The sequence below is a fragment of the Onychomys torridus genome, chromosome 7 (genome assembly GCF_903995425.1).
Source record: "Onychomys torridus chromosome 7, mOncTor1.1, whole genome shotgun sequence".
Lineage (NCBI taxonomy): Eukaryota > Metazoa > Chordata > Mammalia > Rodentia > Cricetidae > Onychomys > Onychomys torridus.
The window spans coordinates 98208733-98222948 of record NC_050449.1 but is presented as its reverse complement, the minus strand read 5'-3'; the positions used below and the strand labels follow the sequence as shown (position 1 = coordinate 98222948).

General features: G+C 40.4%; 1 protein-coding gene across 1 annotated transcript in view; it reads left to right on the top strand.

Moving 5' to 3' along the window:
* The window catches only part of Nek11 (NIMA related kinase 11), a 233011-nt gene that overhangs the window by 62009 nt on the left and 156786 nt on the right, over nt 1-14216 (top strand). The window contains exon 4 of the mRNA XM_036193523.1: nt 5661-5779. Within this exon, the coding sequence (XP_036049416.1) occupies nt 5661-5779 (119 nt within the window). The remainder of the gene's footprint in view (nt 1-5660; nt 5780-14216) is intronic.

Genomic DNA, 14216 nt, shown 5'->3' with positions numbered 1-14216 from the left:
CTTAACATTTGAGGGATGGCTTTAGTTAGCCTATGACTTTATATAAATATAAATGTTAAAATAGCAGAATAATTAATATTTTCTCAAATAGTTTATTTAAAACAATAACCCAATGCTTTATAGAATATGAATATTGTTTCATATTGAGATTTAAAAAAGCCAAGTTCTTCTACTACTTTACCATCTGAGTCGGAAGGATGCGCTAACTTTATCAGACATTATAGACAAAAAGAATTTCTGATTAAATCCCAGAACTGTCATTTGTGTTACCAATCATAACATGCCATAAGAGTAGAGGGCACTTCTCAGTAACTGTTTAAAAGCTGGACTGTTTTACTGTGCTTTAAAAAGCACAGTGTGGCTTGACATTCCCCCGTGTAGATGTGCTTTATTGCAGTGAGCTTTCAGAAGGCCACAGTTCAGTGATAGAGTATTCCTTTCCTTGCTCCATACACCTGTCACTGGCTCTTATCATTATTAAATAATTCCTATCCAACCCTGTTTTTCCCAAACGACATCTTTTGCCTTTGGGTTGAATGTTTCCACAATGGGGTAAGTTTTAAGTCTCTGGCCTGTTTATGGTACTGCCTAGTACTGCGTCTCAAACTTGCCATGGGACAGCTCCAGAGGCACCAGGATGCATGCTAAAAGCACATTCTCAGATGGGGTGATGAATTGGTGGGCTAACCATGCCTGTGTGGAAACCTGAGTTTGCGTCCCCAGCACCCAAGCCAGAGGGCTGCTGTGGTCTGCCTCTAATCCCAGAATCGGATCTAATCAGAAATCAGATCCCTGGAGCAAGCTTGTCATCAGACTCTCTGTGAGCTTTGGGTTCAATTCAGAGATCTTACTTCAGTGAGCAAATGGCATACAGTAAAGAAAGTCTCCTGATGTCAATCTTGGAACTCCACATGGTCATACGTACATGTGTGCACATATCACCAACATGTGTCCACATACCTATGAACACACACAAACCACATACACAAAAATAAAAATAAAACACATATTCCTTGATCTTATCCAATTGTATAGCAATACAGAGTCAGATTGAACATTTTAAACAAGCAACTTGAATGATTCTGTTACATGCTAAACTTGAAGTGTACCAGACAAATGTTTATTTATTGAAGATATGGTGGGGTTGAAGGAACAATATTATTAGATATTAGCTCAATGGATTAATAAGGGGCAGACTTTTCACTTTAAAATGGAGAAGTAGGGCAGAAGGATGCACTGTGCTCCTTCTAGCCTTGAAGAGATCCCTTTTTCCATTCTTTGAACACTCCCACTTCACTTGTATGGACTTCTGAGAATGTTCTGTTTGGTCTTTGAAGTAGTTGTAAGCACTTCTGTTGACAGCTTTAAAAGTGGATTGGGGATTTAAACTTGTCCCTGGCAATCAAAGATGGTGTTTAGAATGCTGTAGAAGAGTTTTCTTCACTTCTTCAAGGTCTCAGTGTTTCAAAATCCATCTGATGTTGGCTAATTGGGATGGGGTGTGAAGGGACACCATTAATCTACCAAGTGACAGTTTGGGTTATAGATTTTCAAAACCTAAGAAGTGCACATCAAGGCTTTTTGTATAACTTTAAGAGGCAACATTAGAGACAGGGCATCTTCCTGACTGTAGCATCAATGAAGGGCAACGTTAATATCGGCTCAAGTTCAAGTCCATTCTCTTTTTACTGAAGTTTGTTGCAGTGAGAAAGTCATCATTAAACATTTGTCAAAGACAAAGTTGAGAAAACAAAACTTAGGATATGCAATAAGAGCTTGTGACCTTTTATGAAAGGAATTGGATTTTACTTAGGTGGTTAAGTTTAGAAAAAGAAATAAATGCTCCCACATTGCTGAGTTAAAATCAGATGGTTTCACAGAAGCTATTTTTTTTTTCTTTGTGATACGGAAGCATACGTGTAGTCTTAATCCGTGAATGACTTGCCTACCTCACCCACATCCACACAGTGCTTATTAAAGAACATGGTGAATGCAAAACAATAGGTTTTTTTTTTTTTCCCTCAGAGAGAAATTAAGAAAATGAAAATGAAAGGCTATGGAGTAACTTAAAACAATCATCTTGGTTTTAGGGTTTTGGTGTCTTATCTTCATACTGATTGAACAGTCTCTTGGTTGAGTCTGTAGTGAGAACTGATAACATTTCTTCATATGATTCTACCCAGAGAATGAAGAGAGGTTTGTATAGCTCCTTCTAGAATTTCAATTTCAGGTCTATTATTTCAGGGTTTGCCTTTCCAATTTATTCCTCAATAATACAAATATATCTGGTATAATCACAAGAAACCATACATTGAATATCAATGCAGGAAATGGGCATGTAAATTCTGCTATTTGAGAAGTGTGAGAAGGGCCTGGGGATGAACCTTTGTGGTGGAGGGTTTGCTTATCATTTGAGAGGCCCTGGGTTTAATGGTGGGAGAGGGTTTGCCTAGCATTTGAGAGGCCCTGGGTTTAATGGTGGGAGAGGATTTAAAGAGATGAATGGCAGAGCAGCAGTCAGTGTCACCATGGAAACAATTATGCTCACTTTCAAAGAAGACAGTGCAGACACCATGAGTGCATAGAGCTTCATATTCAAATGGCATGGTTTTATAATGACAATATGTAGAGAGATTTTTTTCCTTGGGCTGCCAGCTCACAAAGAATGACATGGAGACTTATTATTAATTATGAAAGCTTGGCCTTAGCTTAGGTTTGTTTCTAACTGGTTTTTATAACTTAAATTAACCCATATCTTTTAATCTATGTTCTTTTACATGGCTTGGTTACCTTTACTCTGTATTACCCAGCCTGATTCCCTTCCATCTGGCTGGGGACTCTGCCTTCTTCCCTGAGACCTCTCTGTCCCCAAAACTCTGGCTTAGCCTCTTCCTGATTAGCTATTGACCATTTGGCTCTTCATTAAACCAATCATGGTGACACTTTTTCACATAGTGTAAAGGAATATTCTGCAACAACAATAGGAACTTGTAGTTTGAGAATAAATTCCTAAAAGGAATGCTATTTTAATTCACAGATAAATTTTTGAAATATCAGTATTATTATAAGTGAGATAGGCAATTATATATTTGAAGGCCAAATTTATGAAGACAGCTATACTTATGTTGGCCATCCTAAAGTGCTAAATATTGGAACGATATAAGAAGCTAGTGTCAATATTTCTTGTGTGTGTGTGTATGTGTGTGTTCATTTGTGTATGTGTATAGTGTACATGCCAGTATTTGCAGTGTGTATGTCTGTGTATGCAGTATGCATGCCTGTGTGTGCAGTATGCATACCTGTGTGTATGCAGTGTTTGTGTGTGTGTGTATGTGTGTGTGCGCACATGCGTGCACGTGTGCATGTGTTTGGAGGCCAGAGGACAACCTCCTGTAGAAGCCTTTACCTTGTTATTTTCAGGGACTTTTATTGACCTGAAACTCACCAGTTAGGTCAGGCTGGTTGTTAGTCAAGCCCCAGGGACCTGCCTATCTCTACCGCCCCAGCACTGGGATTGCAGTTACCTACCACCATCCCCTGATTTTTCATGTACATTTTGGGACTCAAACGTGTGTCCTTAGGATTGCACAGCAAACAATTTACCAACTGAATTCTAATTCTCGCCCCTCATTCATATTTTTTTAGGTTCCATCCATCTGTCCCTCTCTCCTCCCCTCTCTCCCTCCTCCCCAGGAGGTGAAGCACTGTTTTTCTGACATTAGAAATGTTTACCAGTCAGAATATCCTTTAGATATTCACCAGTTAGAGTCCTTGGATGGGAATATAAAGCTGATAATAGAGACAGTGTAGTAGATGTGGGCTACCTTTTGTCTGAAGGGCTTTCTCCTCCTCTCCTTAGGATGCTACAGTGATCGACTATCAAAAATACTTTGTAAAAACCTGCAGAAATACTATTACTGCACAGTTTGTGTGCTATTGCAGAACTCTGAGACATGCCAAGGTTGGAAAGTGAGTGCTGGAGAAGCACATTTGGAGAAGGATGGGGGAACTGGTCTCTCTCTTTTTATTGCCAAGAGTTAAATATTAATTCACTGTATTTTTTTTTTTTAATTCCAAAAAGCTTTGCTCTCCTTGGCCTAGAAAATCCAGCAAGGAAAGTGGTTTCATCAAGGCTGCATGTGAATGTTTGATATGTCTTGGACTTCTTATTTTGTAGTTTGGAAAGAGAAAGTGCTAAGCAAATATTTGCACACTGCACTGGAAGGAAATTAAAAACTGTATTACAAGCAGTTAGTCGGTTGGCCACATGTTGTTTGATTACAACTAATCTCTCCCGATTGCCCCGTTGGCTAGAAATACCTTTGCACTGCATCTGAGGAGGACTCTGCCATAGTCTGTATGTGGCTTCCTTTTGCTATTATAGTCCCATGGCCGTGATGGGTGCCTCTTGCACAATCCATGGGACCTGTGCTTCACATCCCACAAAAAGCATTTTTTCTGGCCTTTTTCTTCTGAGGACACATATCAAGCAAGTTTTAATCTTTCAGTGTTTTAATGTAAAAGTTTTGAGGTATATGGTTTCTCCAAAAAATTTAACACTCTGTGTTTTATTTTCTGTGGTAATTAAAATATATTAAGACATATTGTCATCACAGTCACATTAGACACCGCCAGGCAAATCGAGACATTCATAATTATCAGCTTCAGGCCTTAATTTTAATTTTTTACCTTTCACCAACATGTGAGGGACTAAATGCTTCCCTGTTGTGTTCAGAACCATGCACTCACCACCAGCCACTGTATTCCTGAGGGGTTTGCTGGAGTTTAATAGAGAAGGGGAAACTCAGTCATTCCAAGACACTGCCAGTATCAAAATGATCTGGGACTGCAAGGTGGCTCAGTGAGGGTAAGCACTTGCCCCACATGTTGGATGACCTGAGTTCAATCCCAAACCCCACAGTGGAAGGACAGAATGTACTCTGAAAATTGTCCTCTTATCTCCAACTATACCACACATGCCCCTCTCATTTATACACACATTAATAATAAAACAAATTTAAGTTAAAGTTCAAAGGAATCTCCCATAGCAGTCAATCCTGGTGCACCATGCCAATACCAATTTCATTTCAGGAAAATGTCACTACATTCAATTAATGTCTCTGATTTGAATCTTACTGTCTTCCATTTTTAACTTTCACTTATGTTAGGGTTCTGTATGCAAAGTTAGGGTACTAAGAAAATTATTCCTAGTCTTACATGAACACAGATTCGAGGAGTATCATCCAGATTTGTGTTGCACCTGATAACACTTCTCCATTATATAATTCATTTTTCTTGCTTGATGGCAAAGATAAAGCCCAGTGAGATGGACATAAACTAGAGGAGCTATGGCAGATTTTACCTGGTAGCTGCTGACATTAAGAATAAGAGCTCTGTTTGGGTTTCTGTGGGAGTGACCATGTTTTCAGGAAGATGAGCGGTCTTTTGGTTGATAGGACAACAAAGTTAGATGACTTCTAGATGTGCAGAACATTCAGTTTTCATCTCCCCAGAGGGGCTGGTCCTACCTGGGTCATCCATCTTGGTATCTCCATAGGCGACTCCATCTTGGATTTGTTTGCCTTACATTGTTGAGAGAACTTGGTATTAAAATTTTACCTATTAAAAATATGAAAGATTATGTTATTATTATGTTTCAGGGCCGAGATCTGGACGATAAAATTCAGGAATATAAAGAAGCTGGGAAAATCTTTCCTGAAAACCAGATAGTAGAATGGTTTATCCAGTTGTTGCTTGGAGTTGATTATATGCATGAAAGGTATGTTGGTTGGCTTCTGGGGACAGGGTATATTTTTTTACGCTCATGTCTGAACTTGGAAGGTGAATATTTGTGATTGATTTGAAAACAAACAGGTCCAGAAGATGAATGACCATAGTCAAACATCTGTTACATTTTATAATAGGATTTTTTTCTTGAGGAAACTGTTGAATACTTATTTACTCACATAGTATTTATTTATATCAGTTGTGTGTATGTGAGTGCAGGTGTGTGTAGGTGTGTGCATGCCACAGCGTGCGTGTGAGGACAGACTTTTTGATGTTAGTCCTTTCCTTTCACCTTGTCTGAGGTTGGATAGATGTTCTCTGCTGAATATGTCATGCCCTTTGGCCTCTGAGTCTCCTGACTCACCTCCCATTCTGCCAAGAGGGCTCAGTTTACAGACGGGGTTCCTACATTCAGCTTTTTTTTTTTATGGGTACTTGGGATTTGAACTCAGGTCCTCATGTTTGCACAGACAGCACTTTACACACTGAGTCATATCTCCAGCCTCCTGCTTTTTTTTTTTTTTTTTTAGTTTTAGAAACCAAGTTGATTTTCAATGTAGCAGAAACTGTATTGAGCATGGTGGGTGCCTGCCTTATCTAACCATCTTCTGTGAACTAAAGCTGATACTCAGACATCTTTAGCAGGTTATGACAGATAAATATTCAAACCAAAAGTCAGTTTTGCTATAAAATGTCAAATAACAGTCAAAGTGTATCCTCTGAATTTCAGTTATCTGTCATTCAAATTTATGGAATTTGCCTCAACAATACATTTTAAAACATTATATGATCTCTTCAGATGTTAAGGTGTTAAATCATTTTAGACCCATCAAATGATACAAATGAATTGGCAAGAATAGACTCTCGCAAAGTGGGCAGTCATGGTACACTTATTGCAGAGTGACCAGAACACCCAGGAACAGTGAGTGACAGTAATATTCCTAGGGCACACCAAGGCCTGGTGGTCTGGAGATATCATTGCTTAAGTGTGTCATCTGTGGTTTCTGATAGCATAAAAACTAATCAGATTCACTTGCAGTTGGCCATATATCTGCTGAAACACCTGCTTGATGACACAGATTGTGACTAATTCAGTGTGACTCTCAGCAGGTGATGTTTTGCAATAATGATCAAATAACCCAATAGAGGAGAAAGTGGGAAGTAGCCTAGAATGCATTGGCACAGGAAACCACTTCCTAAATATAACATCAGTAGCACAGACACTGAGAGCAACAATTAATACATGGGACCTCCTGAAACTGAGAAGCTTCCATAAGGCAAAGGACACAGTCAATAAGACATTAAGTCAGTCTGCAGAATGGGAAAAGATCTTCATCAACTCCATATCTGACAGAGGGATGATCTCCAAAATATATAAAGAACTCAAGAAACTAGACAGGAAATTACCAAACAATCCAATTAAAAAATGGGCTACAGATCTAAACAGAGAATTCTCAACAGAATAATCCCAAATAACTGAAAGACATTTAAGAAATTGCTTGACATCCTTAGTCATCAGGGAAATGCAAGTCAAAACAATTCTAAGATACCATTTTACAGAATGGCTGTCAGAATGGCTAAGATCAAAACCACTGATGACAGCTTATGTTGGAGAGGATGTGGAACAAGGGGAACACTCCTCCACTGTTGCAAACTTGTACAGCCACTCTGGAAATCAGTATGGCGGTTTCTCAGAAAATTGGGAATCAATCTATTTCAAGATCCAATGATACCACTGTTGGTCATATACCCAAGGAATGCTCAATCATAGCACAAGGACACTTTGCTCAACTATGTTCATAGATAATAGCCAGAACCTGGAAGCAACCTAGATGCCCCTCAACTGAAGAATGGATAAAGAAAATGAGGTACATGCACACAATGGAGTATTACTCCGCTGTAAAAAACAGTGACATCATGAAATTTGCAGACAAGTGGATGGAACTAGAAAGTATCATCTTGAGTGAGGCAAAGCCAGACTCAGAAGGACAAACATGGTATGTACTCACTCATAAGTGGATACTAGATGTAAAGCAAAGGATAACTAGACTACAACCCACAGCTCCAGAGAAGCTAGGAAACAAGGAGGAGCCTAAAAAGGATTTCATAAAAAATGAAATATCATATAATCTTTTTTATTTATTATATTTGTGTTTTAATTTTATACATCAGCCATGGGTTCCCCTGTCCTCCCCACTCCTGCCCCCGCCCACACCTTCCCTCCATCCCCTCCCCTCCATTCCCATCTACTCCAGGGCCAAGACTCCCCTGGGGATTCATTTAAACCTGATGGATTCAGTACAGGCAGGTCCAGTCCCTTCCTTCCAGGCTGAGCAAAGTGTCCCTGTGTAAGCCTAAGGTTCCAAATAGCCAGCTCATGCACTAAGGACAGGTCCCGGTCCCACAGCCTGGGTGCCTCCCAAACAGTTCAAGCTATTCAATTGTCTCACTCCAGAGTGCCTAATCCAGCTGGGGGCTCCACAGCCTTTGGTTCATAATTCATGTGCTTCCATTTGTTTGGCTATTTGTCCCTGTGCTTTTCCAATCTTGGTCTCAACAATTCACGCTCCTACAGTCCCTCCTCTTTCTTGACAATTGGACTCCTGGAGCTCCACCTGAGGCCTGGCTGAGGATCTCTGCATCCATTTCCATCAGTTATTGGATGAGAGTTCCAGCACAACTGTTAGGGTGTTTGGCCATCTGATCACCAGACTAGGTCAGATCAGGCTTTCTCTCGACCATTGCCAGCAGTCTACAGAGGATGTATCATTGTGGATTTCTGGGGACCTCTCCAGCACTCTGCCTATTCCTGTTCTCATGTGGTCATCATTTATCATGGTCTGTTATTCCTTGTTCTCCCTTTCTGTTCTTGATCCAGCTGGGATCTTCTGCTCCCCTAAGCTTTCTTTCCCTCAAATCTTGCCCTTCATTACTGTTGTCCAGGTTGTTCATGTAGATCTCATCCATTTCTCTGTCATTGGGCAATCCCTGTGTCTTTCCTAGGGTCCCGTTTTCTAGGTAGCCTTCCTGGAGTTGTGTAGCAGTCTAGTCATCTTTGTTTTACATCTAGTATCCTCCTATGAGTGAGTACATACCATGTTTGTCCTTCTGAGTCTGGGTTACCTCACTCAGGATGATTTTTTCTAGATCCATCTATTTGCCTGCAAACCTCATGATGTCATTGTTTTTCTCTGCTGAGTAGTACTCCATTGTGTATATGAACCATATTTTCTTTATCCATTCTTCAGTTGAAGGGCATCTAGGTTGTTTCCAGGTTCTGGCTATTACAAACAATGCTGCTATGAACATAGCTGAGCAAATGCCCTTGTGGTAGGATTGAGCATTCCTTGGGTATATGCCCAAGAGTGCTACAGCTGGGTCTTGGGGAGATGGATTCCCAATTTTCCAAGGAAGCACCATATTGATTTCCAAAGTGGCTGTACAAGCTTGCATTCCCACCAGCAGTGGAGGAGAGTTCCCCTTGCTCCACATCCTCTCCAGCATAAGCTGTCTTCTGTGTTTTTGAGCTTAGCCATTCTGACAGGTGTAAGGTGGTATCTCAGAGTCATTTTGATTTGCATTTCCCGGATAATTAGGGATGTTGAGCAATTCCTTAAATGTCTTTCAGCCATTTGAACTTCCTCTGCTGAGAATTCTCTGTTTAGTTCTATAGCCCATTTCTTACTTGGACTGTTGGGCATATAATCTTTAATAAGCAGCCTGAAGCTGCTGTCAGCTGCTGTGCAGGCACACTCACATTGCTATTATCATTCCTCCTTCCCCCCTCTTTTCCTTCCTCCTTCCTGTCTTTCCTGTCCCACTGCTTCTTAGCATATTATTGGCTTAGTGCATAAAGGATGTAATTATAAAACAATACCAACAAAGATGCCCACTGTGGGGAGCGTTCTGTGTGCAAAGTATACAGTTGAAATCTGGTTGACTTAAGAGCCCAAACTTGACTTGTTTTCTGTTCTTGTTTTTCAATTTTGTTATTTTAGTTTGTATTATACAGGATTACATAAGGCTATTCCCATGCCAGTATAAAATATACTCTGAGCACATTCCCCCCAATATTTTTGATGTGCTTAAGATTACTTAGTGGTAGTTAAAAATAAATGAGTTTAAAAACAACCTCCAAAGGGAGGAGTTCCATTTTCAGTCTGCCAGTATTTATGAAGAGTCATTCTACAGGGCTCCATATGTGGATGTTACTGAATCTGTGGATCTGGAATTCTAGTCTTTGTGATTCAGATGAAAAATGATGGTGTCTCTTAATCATTATATTGTAACCAATCATTATAAGCTTCTTGTGTGTGAAGCAATGCCAATTTTATGTTTGAATTCACTTTATTCATGCAATAGCAATAAACTAAAGAGAAGTTCTGAGCTCAGAGAACTGTTAGTTAACTGTGAGTGGTAAAAACTTACAGTGTCATAGCTGAAGGCAGGTGGCTATACCGAATCACTATCTTCACTGAATGCCAGACCATTACACTGGCAAACTGCTTGATGTCTCTGAGCCTTATTTCTTCATCTGCAAGACAGTAACAAGGAGGGAACGGTTGGTGCTCATTTTGTAAGACTGTAGGGCATGAACACTGGAATCTTATGCATGTAAGAAGCTTTTATAACATTATCATCTGTGGTAATAATTAAAAATAGACACAAGGGTGCTGCAGTCAGCAGACAGGTTTTTTACAATGTAACAACCACGTGTGTTGGCAAAGATGCAGAGCAACTCTACACTTGTCATTTGTGGGGTGGCCATTTGTATAAATGCTTTGGGGAACTGTGTGATGGTATTTTCTAGACTAAACATACAAATAATGGTTCTATTTTTTGTGTGTGGGGGCAGTGATGAGTGATGATTTTTTTGGATATAGATCAAAAGAATCAAAGTGAATATATGGTAGACAGACCTGTACTCATGTTCTCTCTGGCACTGAGACATGATCAAATTATGGAAGTATCACAGATACCCATCAGTGGGGTGGATGGGTAAAAAAAGCCCCATAGTATCTGTGTACATGGTGGGGCTTATCCAGACATAGCAAAGAACCATGTGTCATTTACAGGAAATTAGTTGGAATCAGAGGTAATCAAATCAGATGACACCAGACTTAGAGAAATGTCATGTTTTCTCTCACATGTAGAAACTAGATTTTATAAGACAACATGAAACTAGGAGGAGCCTATTGAGGGGGATTAGTGGGAGAGGAAGAAGAGAAAAGGGATAAGAAAGGTCAAAGTACACTAGATGCAGGTGTGGAAACGTCTTAATGAAATGCATTCTTTTGTACAAAGGATATGGACTAAGAGGAGAAATGAGGTCTGATCACCAGTAGATATACAAAAATGGCCGTAGAAGCCTTTTTTTTTGTAATGACTAATGCACTCTTAAGTCTTTGTCTACAATGGAATGATTAAATAAATTGTTGTATCATTATATAGTGAAATACTAGTCTGTAATAAAAAAAAATAACACAGTAAGCAATAGTCTGAATGAATCTCCAATATACAATGTGGGATAAAAGAAGATGGATATAGGTAGGTGCACACTGTTGTGTGATTGTTCAAATCCAAGTTCAAACAATGATGCATCCACTTGATGGTGAGTCACAATAGAGATTACCTTTGGTAGCTTACTCTAAGTGACTCAAAGAAATGATCTGGGATACTGAAACTGCTCTGTATGTAGAATAGGGTTGAGGACGACATGGGTGAGATATATGCACAAATATATTAAGTTCAGGGTTTATGCACTTCAGGGTAAGTCACAGAAAATGAGAGTATCAGGAAAAGTAGATGTATACTCTATAGGAGATCAGAAGAGTTGTCATTCCATTTGAGACAGTTAAGAAAGCATCTTGAAAGAAGTGGTGTTTAATTTGACCCAGGGAAGGTTTTGAGTGTAGTGAAAGATGGCCTAAGGACTTGTCAGGTTTAAGGAACAGAGTGAAGAGAGGCACAGGGGTTAGAAAACAATCCATTTCAAGTGAATGGTGAGTGGTTCTGTTGGGAAAGCTCTTGAAGTGAGGGTTTGAATGGAGATATGGGCAGAAGAATTTGAGGTCAAAAGGGACTTTATTTTGTAGCATGGATGGTAGATTCGGTAAGAGCCTTAGTGAAGCTGTGTGACCAGAGCTTGCTTCAGTAAGATCAGCTGATAACTTATGGAAGAGAGGTGGGATATGGGGGGGGGTCACGGAGAGACAGAGACAGAGAGACAGAGACAGAGACACACATAGAGAGCCAGAGAGCTGAGTTATTAATCACAAGCTTTTTATACTGTCCACGTGTGAGGTTATGAGGCTTGAGGCAAGGGGGCAGCAACAGAGACTTGGGGAGGATTATCATGAGATTGGTGAGCTGTACTGACTGAACTTGAAGTGAAGTAGGTATGTTAACTATGACAGGAAGGCAAAGCTAGGGGCTTGGGCTAGAGTGGCGGATACTCATCTTCCATTTTTGAGAACCCCAGGGTTGTTGGGGGTGGTTATCAAAGATGAACTTGAGGTTTGGGGTCTGGGAAGGTGAGATCAAAACCAGGTTGGAAACAATTGTGTTGAGATTAATTGTGATTATGGCAGGTCGAATATGGAGAGAGGAGGGATGAGAGAAGGGAGTTTGAAGTGAGTCTTGGGGAAGCACCAGAACTTGTGTTTGTGTATTCCTATGATATTCAAGTCCTGAATCCAAGACTAGGGTATAGTTTGCTTAGAAGTCACAGTGTGTGAATGATAGTTGCCCTCATAGGCTCATATATTTGAATGCTTGGTCCCCAGTTGGTGGAACTGTTTGGGAGTGATTATGAGGTGTGGCCTTGTTGGAAGTGGGCTCTGAGGTTTCAAAAGTCCCAGTTAACTCTCTCTGCTTCATGATTGTGAGATGTGAGCTCTCAGCTACTGGTCCAGCACCATGCTGTCCGTTATGATGGTCATGGACTCTAACCCCCTGGAACTGTGATTCCCATTTAAATGCTTTCTTTTGTAAGTTGCCTTGGTCATGGGATCTTATCACAGCAATCCGAAAGTAACTGACAGGAGGTGAGCTCGGGAAGCAGAAACCAGTGTGTAGGGAGAGAAGAGAGGGAGGGGAAAAGCATCCAGTGAACTGCTGTGCTGCTGGGGCGGTTGGTGGAGGGACACAGAGGCACCAGTGCATGGCTGAGCTGCTGGGGCAGTTGGTGGAGGGACACAAAGGTAGGACTCTTCCATGCCTGGTTTAGGTTTTGGATTCCTCTTTGTGCATTTTTCCCCCCAGGAAATTGTTCTTAAATTCTTGACTATGTGTAACTCTTATTTTTAACATTACTTATGAATTCCCTCTTGAATTATTTTATAGTTTTGGAAATTTTGATTTGAATGGGAAGGACAAATAGCTCCATCTGAATTCAGGCTCCAGAGGGCTTTGTTTCTGTGGTTTTTGGCTGTTAGTGAACTGAACACAGGGCCTTGCTAGACAAGTATTCTACCATGGAGCTACATTCTTAGTCCTTAGAATCGTTTTTGTTTGTTAGAGACTGGGTTTCCTTGTGTAGCCCAGGCTAGCCTCAACTTCCATTTCCTAAGCGCTAGGATTGTAGACATGTGCCATCATGCCTATCTTCAGTTTGGCTTTTAAATGAAGCAATGTTGTGTAAATTTTCCAGTTCATTAATATATAGTACACTCTTTTCCCTTGTTAGTTTTCAATATTTGATTAATTATAGGCCTAAGACATTTCCTTTAGAAAATAACCTTAATTGTCTTTTTAAAAAATGAGTACAATCCCAATGGACATAAACAACTAAAAATTGTGATGTTAGAAGCCAAGAAGACTCATAGTTCAGTAAAAGCTGCTTTTGGACAGTGGAGCTCAAGCTTATTCCTACTGAAGGTAGTCAGGCTGCTCATGTAATGCATCGGCAGCTGAGGGATGTGGGAGATCCTCTCTCTGCTCATCCTCACATCCAAGCCCGGGAACAGCTCCTAACTAGACCTTGCTTTGCTCCTGGCTGAGGGAAGACAAGGGTGAGTTAGGGCAGCATTCATCACTCCTCAGACAGAGTGACTGTCTGCTCATGTCCAGTGACCACAGCAAGTCACATGGCCAATTCCAGTGGCAGAGAGGTGGAGATGCCCTTACCTCCCCAAAGAGATCCTCATTGCAAGGCAGAAAACATTTGAGTATTTAGGAACATGACCACAGCACATATGTACACAATATTTTTCTCAACTTTGACCTTACTCCTTTCCAACTGTCACCAATTAAAAATGGGTCTATGGAAGTTACTCCAGCTTCACTTGTATTCTGTAGTATTTATTAGTGTATTTTGAAAAGTATGTTGATTGCTTACCTGTTAATCTGGAGGATCACATTGGAAACAATGTGATACGCACACGTGAGTGGTTAGGTAGGCATAGTGTCTTTGTAGCCAATGCCTTATA